The sequence below is a fragment of the Echinococcus granulosus genome, assembly GCF_000524195.1.
Source record: "Echinococcus granulosus chromosome Unknown EG_S00053, whole genome shotgun sequence".
In the NCBI taxonomy this organism is placed as follows: domain Eukaryota; kingdom Metazoa; phylum Platyhelminthes; class Cestoda; order Cyclophyllidea; family Taeniidae; genus Echinococcus; species Echinococcus granulosus.
The window spans coordinates 17,271-33,083 of NW_020170433.1; the positions used below are offsets into that span (position 1 = coordinate 17,271).

General features: G+C 43.5%; 1 protein-coding gene across 1 annotated transcript in view; it reads right to left on the reverse strand. All coding sequences in view use genetic code 11, as the record gives it.

The window, feature by feature from the left end:
- Nucleotides 1-15,813, reverse strand: part of EGR_06207 (Calcium/calmodulin-dependent protein kinase type II delta 2 chain) — a gene marked incomplete at both ends in the record, with an annotated part of 39,129 nt that overhangs the window by 3,090 nt on the left and 20,226 nt on the right. The window contains 10 exons of the mRNA XM_024495456.1: nt 2,241-2,360; nt 3,482-3,576; nt 4,079-4,154; nt 4,819-4,868; nt 8,551-8,647; nt 8,858-8,983; nt 9,542-9,604; nt 10,335-10,454; nt 10,702-10,764; nt 14,857-14,899. Coding sequence (XP_024350087.1) covers nt 2,241-2,360; nt 3,482-3,576; nt 4,079-4,154; nt 4,819-4,868; nt 8,551-8,647; nt 8,858-8,983; nt 9,542-9,604; nt 10,335-10,454; nt 10,702-10,764; nt 14,857-14,899 — 853 coding nt within the window. The remainder of the gene's footprint in view (nt 1-2,240; nt 2,361-3,481; nt 3,577-4,078; nt 4,155-4,818; nt 4,869-8,550; nt 8,648-8,857; nt 8,984-9,541; nt 9,605-10,334; nt 10,455-10,701; nt 10,765-14,856; nt 14,900-15,813) is intronic.

Consider the following 15,813-nt stretch of genomic DNA (forward strand, 5'->3'; position numbering starts at 1 on the left):
TTCTGAGGGTCTACAAGGAAGGGAGGGAATAAGACTCCAGCGACTGTTTTTGCTTGCGGCTATCCCCTTTTCACTTTGACCCACAAATGGCGAGCGTGTGAACGTGTAGTCAGATAGTACGCGGTTGTCCAGGAACGGAATTCGTCAACCCTATAAAGCTGATGCGCTTTCGCCGCCACACAGTCCATATCTACCACTGGGAAATTGGTAGGTCATTCAACCACCTCATGAACCTCCACCAATGAAGTAAGGTGTGGCAGTAGAAAGAGGAAGGGGAACAATCAGCTCCACAATTAAAAGCGCTGCGCGGGACACTACCTGACCTCTCAAGTTTCCGCATCAATGACGTTGTGTGAGTTGGAATAAGAGGGCGTTCCAACGAATCCGGAATGGCATCCAGTTTCTAGCCCTCAAGTAGTGGAATCAAGCTTATTTTTGAATCAAGGAATCGCCCTCATATTCTTCAGACATTCGGCAATTACCCTACATCAATACGATTGGACGTTTTGTGAGCCATTCATTTAAGGTCTCCAGTTGAAAAGCATGAACACTTCCATCTAACGATGTTTTGAGCGTTCGCGAACTAAACTGGGGAAAATTCAATTTAAGCTTAGCTATGATCAGTCCAACTTGACCGAATATGAAGCTCTGCTTGAAGACATCCAATCATGGTGTGGATGCAACGCATGACAATCTACCGCCTTTTGCTAATCGAGTTGTTGTTCCTTGTCACGCTAGATTCCTGTCAATCCTTATCACGTGGATTCGTCAACAGGAAAACCTCCTTCAGTTGGTGATCTGATAATCACTAACAGATGAGGGGTAGTCTATCGATGCCCAAATGCCCGTAAGTAGCTACCCTCAACCTTGAGCCGATGAACTCAACAAATTTTGATCCTGGCTTAGCTAACTGCCAAGTTAAGTGTGCTGAAAGTTAATTGATGCAATTAACTGAGTAAGCCCGCCACACGTTACTACTCAAAATCAAGAGACTCAAACCTTCATTGTAACACTGTAACATTCACTACCAAAAGCCTACTGCTATATTCGCCGCCTACTTCCCAACACAGCAGTGACAGAGTCCAGTCACAAACGACTTTCTCAAGTGGTTGCAGATTTCAGCGTGTGCGTATGGGTAGGATGGTACTTTTTCATAGCCTCCGAGTGATAGTTTTTCGTACTCTGAGGTAAAGCTGTCCACTCGCCAGTCTGTTTGCTTGATTGAGTTAAAAGTGTCTTCGTGCCGCAACATAAATAAATCAGACGAAAGGCGCTGCATACACACACACACGTGTAAAATGGAAGTGGGGAAAGAAGGATCCGAGATGAATGAGCAAACTATGCACACCTCTGCTCATTTTTGACCCCACCAACACTCGCTCTCTCGCACCTCAACCTTCTCTAAGGCGGTCCCAACACGAGAAGCTGAGAAAGGTACCATTAGACGTGTTGTGTTCAGCCAGAGGGTGGACGTGGGTCAATTTGTCCGCCTAAGTTGAAATTGAAATACGCTTGTCGTTTGAAAGATGGGAACGGTGCGGAATGCGGTTGGAGCACAATCGATAAATTGACACGAACTCTTTAAGAAGGGGACAGAATCCCTCTGTAAAAGCGGGAACTTTCGTTCATGGAATTGGATATGTTGTCTGTTGCACTTTCCTTTAGTTACATATACCAAGATTAAGCCGTATGTAACGAACACCAAATTTTGTATTATTTAACACTTCATTTGGAGACTCAGCTTCTCCTTATATGCCTTCCCCCAAAATGATGAGGTTAGACAAACTAAGTGAAAAATAAACTGCATCAGAATGAAGTCCATTCCTATATGCACAGTACTGCATGGGCCTTGACGGTCTCTAGTAATTCGCCTATTAAAAAATGAAACCACTTTGGACTCGTACTGCCTTATTACTTCTTCATGAGTGATTCAAGCAGTAAACAGTCTTAAAGACACCAACCCTGTGACTGGTGTCTGAGGGGCAAATTTCGACGGACTGCACAAAAGAGTGGGTCGCGATGCCTAAATTATCGGTATCACTACTCAGCCCTCTCTGATCTATGGAATGTGAAGGCGAGTGTAAACGCCAGGGATGGTGATTTAATTGTGAAATAGGAAAAGGGATAGTGAGGCGTTCGATTAGCAATAAAACAGAAAGCTGATCGCAGAAGTGTCGGCTACAAAGCACTAGGCAAAGGGTGCGGAGGGTGAATGGGTGGATGAGTTAAAATTGTCATACCGACAGCACCGCCAACACAACAATGCTGCATAAGTTTGCCGAGAGAGGAAGGCTTTAGACGCGCACCTAGCCCACAATGGCTGCTGCTCCCCTTCTTCTGCTGCCCGCCACGTTTGCTGTCTAGACAGCAGATGGAGAGATGAGGAACTGGAAATCTGAGTGAGGCGAACCCTATTTGCCAATCTCTTTCCTATAGTAAGCATCACTGTTTCGTCTTTCTGGTCACAGGGAACGGATTACACACAATCTCATCAACATGCTCAAAATATGAGCAGGGTCTGTCATTCGAGGAATTTTTCAACCGTGTTAGCAAATCTTTAAGAGGCAAGAAGCTACTCCCAGAGTCAGACAACTATTCTGACGCTTGGATTTACCTTGAAAGAATAGCGCTACGACTAAGAGATTGTGCAATGACACTCTGAGACCAACGAAATCTCACGCAGAAATAGTCATGTCCGAGAGGATTAGATGATGTGAAAAAACACTGTGATGCCGAACATGTCTGATGTGACGTATCTATGGGATAAAACTCGTTTGTATCCCGAGTTGTGGTCATTCAATGTCTACGAACCACATCCAATCATACTGCCTATTATCTTCTGTGATTTTAACTCCTTTTCACATCTTTGGAGTGATCGAAACTGTCGAATATGTCGCTAATGGACAAACATTTCTTCAAAACCTAATAAACTGGGCTGATTGCATCGATGCTCACAAAGCACCTCCATTTGGCTTATCATTCGATTAACATGACACCATCGGCCTCCCCTCGGGACCTACCAACACTCCAGCGTCTATACCCTTCGATTGAAAGTTCAGATAATCCTTCAGATTAGAGATAGGTAGAGTCCCATTTATATCACCATGGAACCCATTCAACTCCAGTCTTCATATTCTTCGACAAAAGGTCTGGACGATCGTCCAGATTGCAAATTAGTCTCCAGTGAAATCTCCTGTTAAATGCACTTAAGTAACCGCAAAATAACCCACAGTACCGCTAAAACAACTCGTATGGAATAAATTTCCTCACAATTCAAATGAAACTAAGCTGAAACAGCAATGCAGACGCCAAGCTAGTGATTGCTATGGATCCCAGCCTTAATCATATGGCAGTTTTGGGTAAAGAAACTAACGAAGATGTGGCAGACATCACCTCTTACATCCGGTTCAGGGCAAATGTGTTGTTCGGTAACAAACATTTTGGGGCATTAAAAGATTAGGAGACATGTGAGGCAGCTCACCCTGGTCAAAGTAGAATTTGTGGAAATCACAGCCTTCAACAAGCGTTCCACGCACGTCCGGCCCAAAGTAGGTGAACTTGGGACACATTAGACGCCTGAAAATTTGAACAGAATAGAGAGGGTAAGGGCCCCCATGGGAGTCAACTAATATAAGCGAAGTAGGAGTCACTGTTTGAATGTGACATAGTTGCCGCAATAAATAGGTGCATGGCTGCCTTCTGTCAAGTGCTGATTAAGGAGCGCTCTCCTCCTCTGGGAGTGCTTGTAATGTAGTGTTTATTGCTCCTCTCTGTGCGAAAAAAAAAATCTACAATCCCACGGGCAATTGAAGACTTCGGTAGGCGTCACAACTACTATCAAGTACTAGGATTGCCTTTCCCGCTGTTAGTGAGATTAAAGTCAGATTGAGCTATTAATTGCGGGACGAAGCAGGCTCTGCAATAAAATTTACTGCGTGGACATAAAGTGCACGAGGAATGCGGAAAGAGGCGGCGAGGGAGAGAGAGAGAGGATGATGGGGTGACGTTAGGCACCAACCATCTAAAGTTCACAGGGAGCAGTTTTGGAGGGAGAGAGGGAGGGAGAAGTAGGACTTACGTGTAGCCCTCATAGTCGCAGGCAGTGGCGGCCGCTAGCAGTTGCTCCGTGAGTCGAATGATTTCATCCTTCCTGTCTGAAAGGAAAAGAGGGAAAAGAGACGAAAGACAATATCACACTCTATTTATATTTCTATTCAACCATTTACTCCCACAACTCATGCAGCTCCGACGTGCAAAACGCGACGTATTGGGGGCTCAATAAACCATTGCCATCGTTGGACGGCAAAAAATATCAATCTATGGTTTCTAGTGCTTTATCAGTTTAAGGAAAGAAATTCATACCTTGGATTAAAGCAATTATCAAACGGCGCTAATGGAATGTTATGCAGATTATTTTAGTCTCCAATACCCGGTCCTATAACAACAAAACTGGATTTCGCTCATACCACATCCACGACACTGGCCTCCCTGATCTGCATGTTTGCAACAGTGTCGTTCAAAGAGGTGCCTTACAATAAATTCAGAACACTTCCTTTAGCTTGAACCCTACACCAAAAAATTATAAAGGACAGCTGTCGGGGACGACTGTCAAGTTTCTGGCCAATGTCGCAATTCAGAGTAATGTCGGGATTAAAAGCAGTGAAGAGAGCTAAAAAAATACTATATTCACCTTCCTTTCACATCACATCTCGCCCCTTCTTTTCTACAAATTCATCGGCACCTCTCATGCAACTCTGAAATTCCCCGTCCAAGAGCCGTTACCATCATAAAAAGTGGTAAAATTTCTCATTTTCTCACCATTGTCCAGCGCTTTGGACACGCTATCGACTTGAAAGAAAAATCCATACCTTGAATTAAAGTAATTGTTAAACGAAGTTATTAGATTTGACGGCATTATATGGGGTCTTTCAGTCTCCAGTCAAATACGGCTGCCACAACGATGGAAAGGCGCTACTCGTGTTACCCATGCTGCTATTAAACTGCTTCCAGACGAGTATCAACAATTATCTCAGCAACAAATCTGACGCTACATCGATGGTAGCGTTGGCAAGCCGCAATAACAAAAGACTCCCAATATCGAGATGACTAAATCCACAGAAACTACCGACCGAAGAGGCTATGGAAATCTCTCCAACTTGTGGCAAAAACATCAGTCCCGAGTGTTACATCATGATCAGTAATGAAGGGAGATGGCAGATATTGGAGGAGGAAGAAGTGATTCTTTATCTGTCCCTGTATCCATACCGCGCCCATCCAACTTTGCCTCTCATGCACTCACGACATGCAGAACAAATGGTCGATTCGATGAGGACCCCAGAACTGCTAGCAGTTAAACAAGGATGGAATCTACGGCCTCCTTACCTTGACCTCTCGGTTCGATCGTATCTTCGGCTTAAAATGAAAATTTGTAGTTTGGGAAAAAATGCATAGTAAACAGAGTTGCTGGATTTAATGGTATTACGCAGACTCCTCCAATCTTTCACGAGGCTTTAAGCATACCACACCTACGCCACCGTTCTCCAAGACATTCTGCGAGATTATAATAAAATTCTGTCAGGAGACCATATTGGTAGCGGTGTAGTAAAAGGATCCACCACAAAAGAAACACAGGCCCGGTACTATGCAGAAGCGTGACAGAATAAGTGTATTTGCTGTGCATGTTTGAATTCACAGAAAATGCCAACCGAAGAGGTGGAGACCTAGGTACAAGTTCGCCACGCTGCATCCTCGCTCTCTCATGCAGCCACGGCATGCGGAATGCATCATTCAGAGTTCGTATGCCACCACCACTAATAAAATGGAAATATCTGGGTTCCTCACCTTGGTCCACCATTTTTGGGCTGCTATCGGCTTAAAATAAAACATTAACGTCTTGAATCCGAACAATTTACAAACAATCCTAGCGGATTGACTTCTACGAAGATGGCATGAAGCCCCGGCTCATGCAAACCATAAGACCAGTCTCGCAGACCTCTACAGCGTTTAAAATGGAACCGCAAACAATGGTTGCTGCGCATTTTTGTGTTGCCCGCTTCTCCTATCTTCATTTTTGCCTACTTGTTTAAATCATAGGGTTGCCATTGCTTCCGTCTTGTGTTACTAAAGGGCTCTGCCTTCACCAATGCTACCGTTACTACAGCTTAACCGTAAGAATGGTTGCCTAACTGGCCGTGAGTTTTCCTGCTTCCTTTTAATTTCTGCACAATTAGAACCGCGAAAAATATGACCAATCAAATAAAGGCGGCTTTGTACTTGGGGTGCTTGTTGTTCAAACCTGTGCTTTACCCCCTATCGTGAACCAACGCTCACGGGACCAAGTTGGGAGCATTTTATAAGTTCTTCGGGAGTAACAGGGGCGGTGTCATTGGTGGTGTAGCAAGCTCAAAAGTGTCGACTGCTAAGTCAAGTGGTAAACAAATGAAATCATAGAGACTAGCAGGAAGACTATAGAAATCACGCCGACTTTGAGCAACTATACCAATGGCCCAATAATGGAGGGAAGGGGTTCAAATGATGCACCACTTGTCTCTCTCCAGGGCATATACCCTGTCTTTATCTCGCACGCAGCTATGACATGCAAATCACGTTGGTTAATCCTTGAGCTACCACCCTGTGAAATAGAGGAAGGATACCTATTGTTCTCACCCTCGTCCGGTGATTCTGAGGTTTTAAAGGCTTAAAAGGAAAATTCATAATCCAATTTCAAAAAAGGGACAAACAGGGTTGATACAATGTTCTGCTAGTGCGTTAGCATGAATCTTATTCGTGAATTATGCTCCACAAGCCTTCTCAGTCCTCCCCAACTCGACCTTCAAAACCACTACTATTCCCAATCCAGTTATAGAAAATTTGGTGACCACAGTATTGTTCGCTGTTGTTGGTAAAAGAAAAAATCACTAAACTATTTTCAATCCTTCTGACCCTGGAAAACTAGAACACATTCTTTACATTTGGTTACCGTCGAGAAATAACGGAAGTCAGTGAACCGTTTGGGCGTTGATCACTAGCTCTTTCCGTATTTGGTGTACCTACGGCTGAAGACTAGACCTTAAGGACACAGGAGGCCATCTGTCACAGACGGGTGGTCAACCTGAGAGGACTCCCAGCAAAAGGAGCAAAAACGATGTCTGCATTTGACAAATACCCCAATTCCGCCTTCTACATGAAGGCCGTCAACAACTGAAGCGACACTAGTACACTCGAACACGTGGAAAAGTCCAGTACGCAGCTCGCCACGCCACCTATATGAAGTTGTTAATTACGCACACGGGCAACCCAAGTGGATGGGCATAAAGACAAACAGATAGGCAAGTAGATAAATTGATAAGCAAGTAGATAGACAGATGGCTGGACAGCACCGAAATGAAAACAAAGTAGTAAGGTGGAATAGACACGGCACATTAGCCCTTGAAGCTGCTTTAAACCTTGTCTCTCGTCTGAGAGCTCTACCGTTAAATCAGTTTCCGCACGACTAGCGTTCGGCATGCAACAAGATGCCCTCGTTTGGCATACGAGAACAACGTCCCCTCTTCAGCCGTGCGAAGCCACTGCATCCCCCCTTCCAATACAGTTCACAAATAAGGCGCAACTCCGCATAGAATTGGAGTTGTCAAGACGCGGCAGTGACGTGGGGATCAAATACCTCTTCACCTGCAAGAAACCTCAACTACTACCGTGACTGCTTTGCAAATGATTTCGAAAGCACCGACTACGTTGTGATGGCTGACCAAGAGGAGCGCCGAGGACGACGCCCAAAAGGAGAGATTATGCATCAATCTGATGGCTTCTTTAACCTTCAGTCTCCGCAGATTTTGCCTCTGCTCTGTGATCTTGCCTTTGGGGCCATAATGGTAGTCTCCCAACCCTTCTGCAAGTTTTTAATGTACATTCTTCCATACTACTTTGAATTAGTACGTAATTGAAGAAGGCTGATAGGGTCAATATAATCATACTTTAGATTTGTAATTTATTTCGAAAAAAAGAAGTCTCTTCTGCAAATGAGGGGTGAAAACAATTTAACACCATGCAGAAAACCCTGTAAGATTATGGTATGCAATGGTACCCTCTTCCTATTATATTTATTTAGGTATCAGTGCTACAAAAACTTGGCCTTTCTAAGATTTAAAATTTGTGGCATCGTGATCACTCACAGGCTGTTTGAACAAATGATCATTTGTGGTTAACTGTGAGCTCTAGTGTTCCTTTGATACCGCGCCTTGATTCAGGATTTAAACTCATACGAACTTCTGGTGACACCACCTGTTACAAAGGAGCGGTGGCATGAATTCATGCAAGGTCAAGACATCTGCTTGACGAAGGTATTGCCAGAGGGAAAAAGTCACAGGATTCAAAAAAATTAGATGGGATTTGCTCAAAAAGACAAATGCCATCAAGCCTGGTACGAGCGATGCTGATTGCTATCGTTACACTCACCTTGGCAAGTGAATTGTCCAAGGTTAGTGGGGAATCACTAACTGGCCTCCTCCAAGACTTCATTCGACAACTCATTAATCAATTCAGTTTACTTACAATCGCCAAACTGGAGGTTTAGTACCCCCGAGGTCCCAATCATCCGTATTTATCATGGCAACCACGGCCATATTTAACTGCATCAAATTTGATGCCCCTGAGAAATGGCACTGCACAATTTATGCATCTATTCTAAACTAACGAACTTCACACAACGATGGGCGTTCGTTCACAAATTTTCCACTCTTTCAATTTCAACTGCTCTAAAAACAGCCTGCATCAAAACGTGTGTGGTGGTATCACTTTTATGCAGTGTTGTGTCAAATTTTGAATGTCAATGGCAAAAATTCAAGCTTCGTGGATTTACCTAGACTTTCGAAGCGCTCCACATCCGGCACACCAGCAGTACGACTGTCCACAGACTTTTCAATAAGCTCGTAGGCGAGAGCAAACCTCATTCTCACACGGTGAGGGATAAACTTGTGCTCTGATTCTGCTTAAAATGCCCGGTGTATGACAGAATACCATGTTCCCTCCTCCTCAGTGTACTTCACGCCTAAGCTTTGGAGCCGTCACCAGTCCAAAGCGGTAACTCCCATACTAAGCCATAAGGTAGACGGAAGTAGTCACAAGGCATGATCAACTATAATTCTACCTCGCGCCTTTACCATTATCAGCGGAGAGGCAAAGGTAGAAAAATCCTACTTTTAGCCATCGGCCAATACCTAACGCTTAGTGTAAAATCAGCAACTTTTTCGTCTGCAAGAATCGACTGATAACCACTAACATAGTCGCAATTTATTCGACCAAAAAACTTTCGGATGATGAAATCACTATTTAAGAGAATCCCAAAGGTCCAGTCAGGCAAAAGATAAGAGCATCCACCTTCATAGACCGCATGCAGTAGCAGGATATTCGTGAAAGTTGGGCAAAAAGGCATCACCAGGAGAGGAGCGGTAGTTGATAGAATGAACTAGCTGTAAAAAGCAACCACCCAACCCAACCATCGAGCCAGTCATGCGGAATAACAGGTAGCGAAAAGCCGGCTTACTGGTAGTGCTGTGTGCGGTGTCATTCTGATTCGATGTTACGGTGGCATCGCGAACAGGCGATTCTATCGTAGCACGGAAGGGAAGGAATTAGGTTTAAAATCTACTCTGGCGCCCTTTTTAGAGGAACGCAAAAATGTCTTTATCCGGAAAGATATTATTTTAGTGCCTTCTCTCTGCAATATCATTTTTGATTGTTTCTTCAGTTAAAATTCAATCTAATATCCCGATAAAAAGGTCCTAAGTGAGACCCATTGGTCATTCATCCTCGATTCTTCAGTTATGGTAAATCGAGTAATTCTTGAAGGCAGAATAAAATTGTTTTTAAACAGACTGTACTTTTACCAGGCTGCAAAATCCCTAAATCCATTCGTAAACAAGTTGCTTTCAGTTTGGGGTCGTGACATGCCATTATTGACAATCGACAGGTCATTCAGAGGAGATAAAATGTTGGTGAAAATCACAAGCACCTCCCCAAATCCTTACTTCTATCATAAAAGACGGACCCAAAATGAATGGGAAACCAGTCATTTTAAAACCCGCGATTTTATGTAGGGAAATCACATCTTTAAACAAATATCTAAATCAATGACAGTAGTGCGCAACCAATTTTGAATGTGGTAGACACTTTTATCACGTCAAAAAACCAGACAAATTTCCCTCACTTGGAAGAAAAGGAATTAGAGTATGAAAATCCTAAATGGATAACCTGCTTTTAAGATCTCCTTAAGAGCTGCTAGAGTAAAAACACCAAATTTTAGCAAACAAGCCCGGAATTTCCACCAAGGAGCTTACTTTTGACCTCTTTGGAGTCCTCAATGGCATTGGAAGGACCATCTCTGGATCCCTTCAGACCACCGTTGGTCTTCTTCGCTGAAGCCGCGGAAGTCGCCGAGCTAAGAGTACTTCGACCGGCTGCGAGACAGAAAAAAGGAGAATGTGTGGATAAATTCTCGAAATTGGGCAGTCCCCATCTGCTTGGAATGCGTTTTCCTCAATCAAAACGGAAGGATGTATTGGAGTGAAGAGGTTAAGAGGATAAGCGGATGCATTCAAATAGTTTTGCCTTTTCTTAAAGCCGAAAGAGTTCTCCGTTAAAGGGGGTGGGGTTAGCAAATCTTGAGATTGCACTGTTTTGGCCCCCAAGAAATGATCAATTTACGTGTAACGGTGTCTGCATTCAGCGCCAGATTCTGGTACATAATGGCGGCAGGTGAAAGCTGACCTGAATTGAAAGGAAAATTGTTGCTGAATCTGTCAGACAGATTTTCCAAGTTAGGGTGCGGTTAGAGCGAGGGGCTGGAAAGCAATTACGTCGCCTTCTGCTGCCCCACCGACGATGAGCAGACCACCTGAAAGCACATTTATCTTCCAAGAGCCATACCTTATGTTACCGCTTCGCATAGTCTTTTTGCCTATCCGCAGGAATACAGAATATTTCTGTTCGACCGCTCCGATTAGGAGTTGGTGCTTTGTGGTTCGATGGCCATCTTCTAATTCTTGAAACCACGACTAATCCACCTCGTAGACAACTCAAAGCACCAATGAATTCAGTGGCCGGTGGGGATTTGGCTAGTCAGTAAACGCACAAATTGCAACCTGAGCCGTTCTCTTCTGGGAGACCACTGGGATTTTGAAAGGCGCTAAAAAGCGCCATGGTGTAGAGAGAGAGTGGAATGAAATGACTACCTCCTTGCTGCTGGCAAAAATGGCAAATTAGTCTTGCGGACCATTTGCGTGCATGCGTACTCAATTGCTAACAACAAAGCAAACCTTCGATCAAGAATGAAACTTCCCATACTAATCATTCAAAGTTATCGTATCCCGTAAAGTCGCTTCTTACATTCCGATCGGCATAAACGGTGCTACCCTATGCTGACATCAAGGATTCTGAAAAAAAAGTTACAAACAAGCTGACCTAGTGACCCAGTCATTCCCCTTCCCCAAAAAAAATAGTTCACTCTTAAATCTGCCATTATGTCTGTTCGCTTCACCTCCGCTCACCCAAACGATCCACACGATCTATCAGCAAAACAAGTCACCTGTTTGAGCCTTCCAAAACAGCACTGCCAAAACTTGGAGGCCCCCACAGAGCTCTCTGATTGAGCACTCACTGCTAGCCACCCTGAAGTTGATTGCGAGCCTACCTCTACTAGGGCAGTTTATATGATTTGAGTGAGTCGTGTCAGTGGATGATGAGTACGAGGCAGGCTTTACGGTTAGGTGGATGCCTCCGAGTTCTCACCACAAGGAAAAGACTGAAATCCGGGGTCGAGGGACTGGGCTGCCCTTGGTTCTTTTTTTGTTACAGCTGTTAAAGTTGAGAGGGAGTTTAGACATGAGAAAAATATAAAGAAATTATAGGTAAACTGCAAGATGAAGAAATATTGCGTGAGATTTCAGGACTCACAACACCATAGTAGCTGCAACAGTACAATTAAGCATGGAACGTTCGAGTTCCTTGAGGCTGGTGAGTAAATAAAGCGAATGAAACGGTGGAACGCGAATAATGTGTGTTTGGTTGTCCAGCTTCACGCAATATATCAAAACAAACGATTACAATGGGCGAAGCTCTGCTATAACCGATTTAACGAAGTCATAACTGTGACCAAGTGCCTGAAAAGGAACAAGTCTGTTGTGGAATGCCACCATCCCGGGTATATATCATAAAAAGTGTCGTTGATTAAACTGCATGGAACGGCGATCAAGTTTTCCGGATGTCAAAAACTGTGAAAACGCTCCGGTTCCTCGCGGTCCCACCATCGACCCAGCCTCTTCACCTCTGGTCAGTGCACGTGAAAGAACCTCGTGTTTCCAAAGTCGGACATTTCACATTAATTCGGCTAAAATTTTCATTTTCACTAAAGCCTCTATAAACGGCCTAGGCAAGGAGCGCCTTTATCAGGGGGGAATTCTGAATTTTGAAAAAGGCAACTTGTTGTTTTTGGCTGGCACGTATTGGCAATTTAGCAGAGTAAACAATCACATTTCACGTAAAGACCCGAAAAGTGAAAAGACAGTGTAGAAATACACCCTAAAAGTCCTAAGTAGTTTGAGAGTTGAGCTTTGTGCATAATTTTACATCCACTTAAAATTAAGCAATTTACGAAATCTAAAATTCATTCAATTTTTGAGAGCGCTTTCAAGAGATCAAAAATGCATAAAAGTTGGTTTGGCAGAAAAGTACCTTTGAACACCCGCACAGAACGTCGAGTAAATTATCTAGTATTTTTGTGCTCAGTTTTATGCAGCCAACTTCTCCTACCTCCTACCACTCACAACTGCCCTGAAATTAGTTTTTCAAATCAAGTGTCTCCGAAGGCAAAGGGTAAATCATGAAATGTTGCGGGATGAACCAACTCAAGAATTCTTCAGTTTTTAAGCTTCCAAGGACTAATTTTGGGTCCCCGAGTTATGGGTTACGAGTTGATTAAAAATCACAATCTTATGGCAAACCGGCATCAAGACGAGCTTCAGTATACTAAGTAAAGAGTTACAATTTGTGAGCCAGGTCAGTCATTTACTGACGCATTGACTGATAGGAAATCACCAAATTTCTGAACAAACGCAAACAGTAAATTCTTCGAAGTTTAATAGAGATGAAAGTAGCTGAATGGTCAAGTAAATCATACACGATTTACAACCGAATAGGGCACGTTTCCCAGCATCCTCCTCCTCCCCCTGTCCCCAAGGCTTAAGGCCACCTAAAGCAGAGGGGCCTGTTGCGATGAGGTGATACAAAGGAAAAACAATCTCGCTGGTAAAGTTTGACCTGGAATGCAGGACCAGAGAGGAGGAACAAGCAAATAAGCTGCCTCGATAAACAAATCATGCACGAGTGGAGTTAACTCCGGGCGCTACAGCTGAATGGTTCCGGCAGCACTGAGCAGGCAATGAAACGCTAACTAAAATGATAATAATAAACCTATGCCTGGGAGTGTCGCCTGAGAGCATGGAATAGAATGCTGATGCAGACGTCCTTCAGGGTAGCTTCTCGCTGAAACTTCACAGCGTCAACGTAGACGCATGACAGCGTGATTCGCCCCGTTTATCAAGCGCACCATTCTCAAGTACTTGAACTACTGGTTTCAGAGCCCAAACCATTGTAAAGACACACTAACTTCACTTGATTTTGAAACCATTCTTAGCTTACAATTTTGTGTTATTTTTGAACAGCGACGAGTTCCATCGTGGTGTAATTAATTCAAACAGCTCAAGGCGTTGATTGAAATGGTGCACAAAGGTCGACACAACGGCTAGAAAAAGTTCGTTTCGAAAGGCAACTTCAGCCCAGAAAACGAATCACCCATGCGAGGGCTCCAAATTTAGACCGAGGTAGACGATGACGGTTAATTCAAAGTCTATCGTCATCCCAGCCACTTGAATAAATTTGGCAAGAGGGGTTCCGACGCATCCATTAAACGCGTGAGTGAAGTACCACCCTCCCTTTACTCCCCTGGTGTTATAGTTGAGTCGTCTTCACATTGGCTCTTAGTTGATACAACCAAAGAAATGGATCGGAATTAGCATAACCCCGGTATTTCTATTCAGGAAGAGCCTTTTCAGCTACTTATGATCGAAATAAGCCGCGGAGTTCAAGCAAGCAGAGAAGGGTATGATTCTTCCATTTCGTGGGATATGAAATGTCAATTTTTGTAAATCAATAGTTTTTTGGGACTATCTTACTTTGACCTGGCATGATCTGATGTAGATCGTTATTACCTCAAAAGCATATTTTCGTCGGCGAATGCCAATGATTAAATAGTTTTATACAAAAATAATACACATTTGGAAATGAGTCCTTTTACGACTGACACGAATGTAGACAATGAGCGCCGACACGACTATTTGGAAGTTGGGCCCCTTGCAGGCTCTTCTGATCTTTCGAATGAGACAGAACGATTGTGTAAAGTGGGTACAGTCATGCCTTGGAAGCAGGTCTGGCCAACTACTCCGCTGAACCAAGCTGACGTGATTCAAATGAGTAATTTGCCTTCTCCTCGGAACTTCCGGCCTCGTCATGCCACGAGAACGAATCGTTTTTACCACAATTCACAGAATAAAGCCTTAAAAAGTGGGCGGAATTTGCCCACAAGTACGTCAAGAGTCCGGCATTCAGTTCAGCCCGAAGGAGGGCCACACAAGAGTAGTACCCATTTGATGAAAAGGCCACGTGGATATGGTGCAAACGTGTACATATATGTGGCCTTTGAAGAATGATGTATAACACACAAGTGCAAACACACAAAGTGGGCAATTATGACTGATGGATGGGAGGAGAGAGGGCGGAGACGAGGTATGTGGAGAGCCGACTTACAGAAAATATTTCGCGTGGCGATCATGGTTGTCAGAATAGCGCCCTAAAAGTTAAATGAGGGAATATTTAGGTGTTTGCAATTCTGCACGATGGCCTTGGGAAAAGGAAGGTAAGCAAATTGCATTTTACCAGGCGTGAAAAAGGGGAAATGGCCAACTTTAAAACTGGCATGTAATACCGCTGTCACGAGCTTAAGTAGTATGATTTACAACTCGGTACAATAAAAGACTAAGTGCTCTGGTGTGAAAAGATCAGTGTGTTTACATCAGATAAGCCAGATTACTTTAAGCCTGTCCTAACCCGCTTTCTAAAAAGTGCAAGATTTATTCACTCCTTAGTCACGATGGCATATGGCAAGATAAATAAGGCAAACTACCGCTGCTTTTCAATTCGAAAACCAAAAAGACCTGAAGGAAAAATTACCTGTTTAACTTCCTAAAACATAAGGTTTCGTGATTATTTTAACCACTCCCCATAAGTACTATTTAAAATAGGTGTAATACTTCGTTCAACTCTCGCCATTGTACCTCCCCACTGGGCGGCCTAGCCTCAAGGACATGCCAATAACCACCTCGGCCTTTCTGTATGTGGCCGACACATTTCCTGCTCTAGCATTGCCTTCTTTCGTCTTCAGGGAAGTCTCAGCAAAGCATCAACGCAAAATTTGGGAAACTATTTAAAACACATTCACCGTGGGAAACGTGGCTAATTCGCTTATGAGTAAAATAATTGGGTAAGTTGGGAGAATTGAAAAATAAAGTTTCAAGAGAACATAAAATGGGAAGGAATTATTTTCCTCTGCGCTCAGAGGAAGGAAGGTTGAGTAAAAGGTGTAATTTCCATATTTCACATTCGGACCCATTACTGTCAATGATATCAAATCAAAGAAAAAAAATAAAGATAGAACCTAAGTCAGATAACTGTAAAATATCAAAGTGCACATCTAAAAAAAACGTT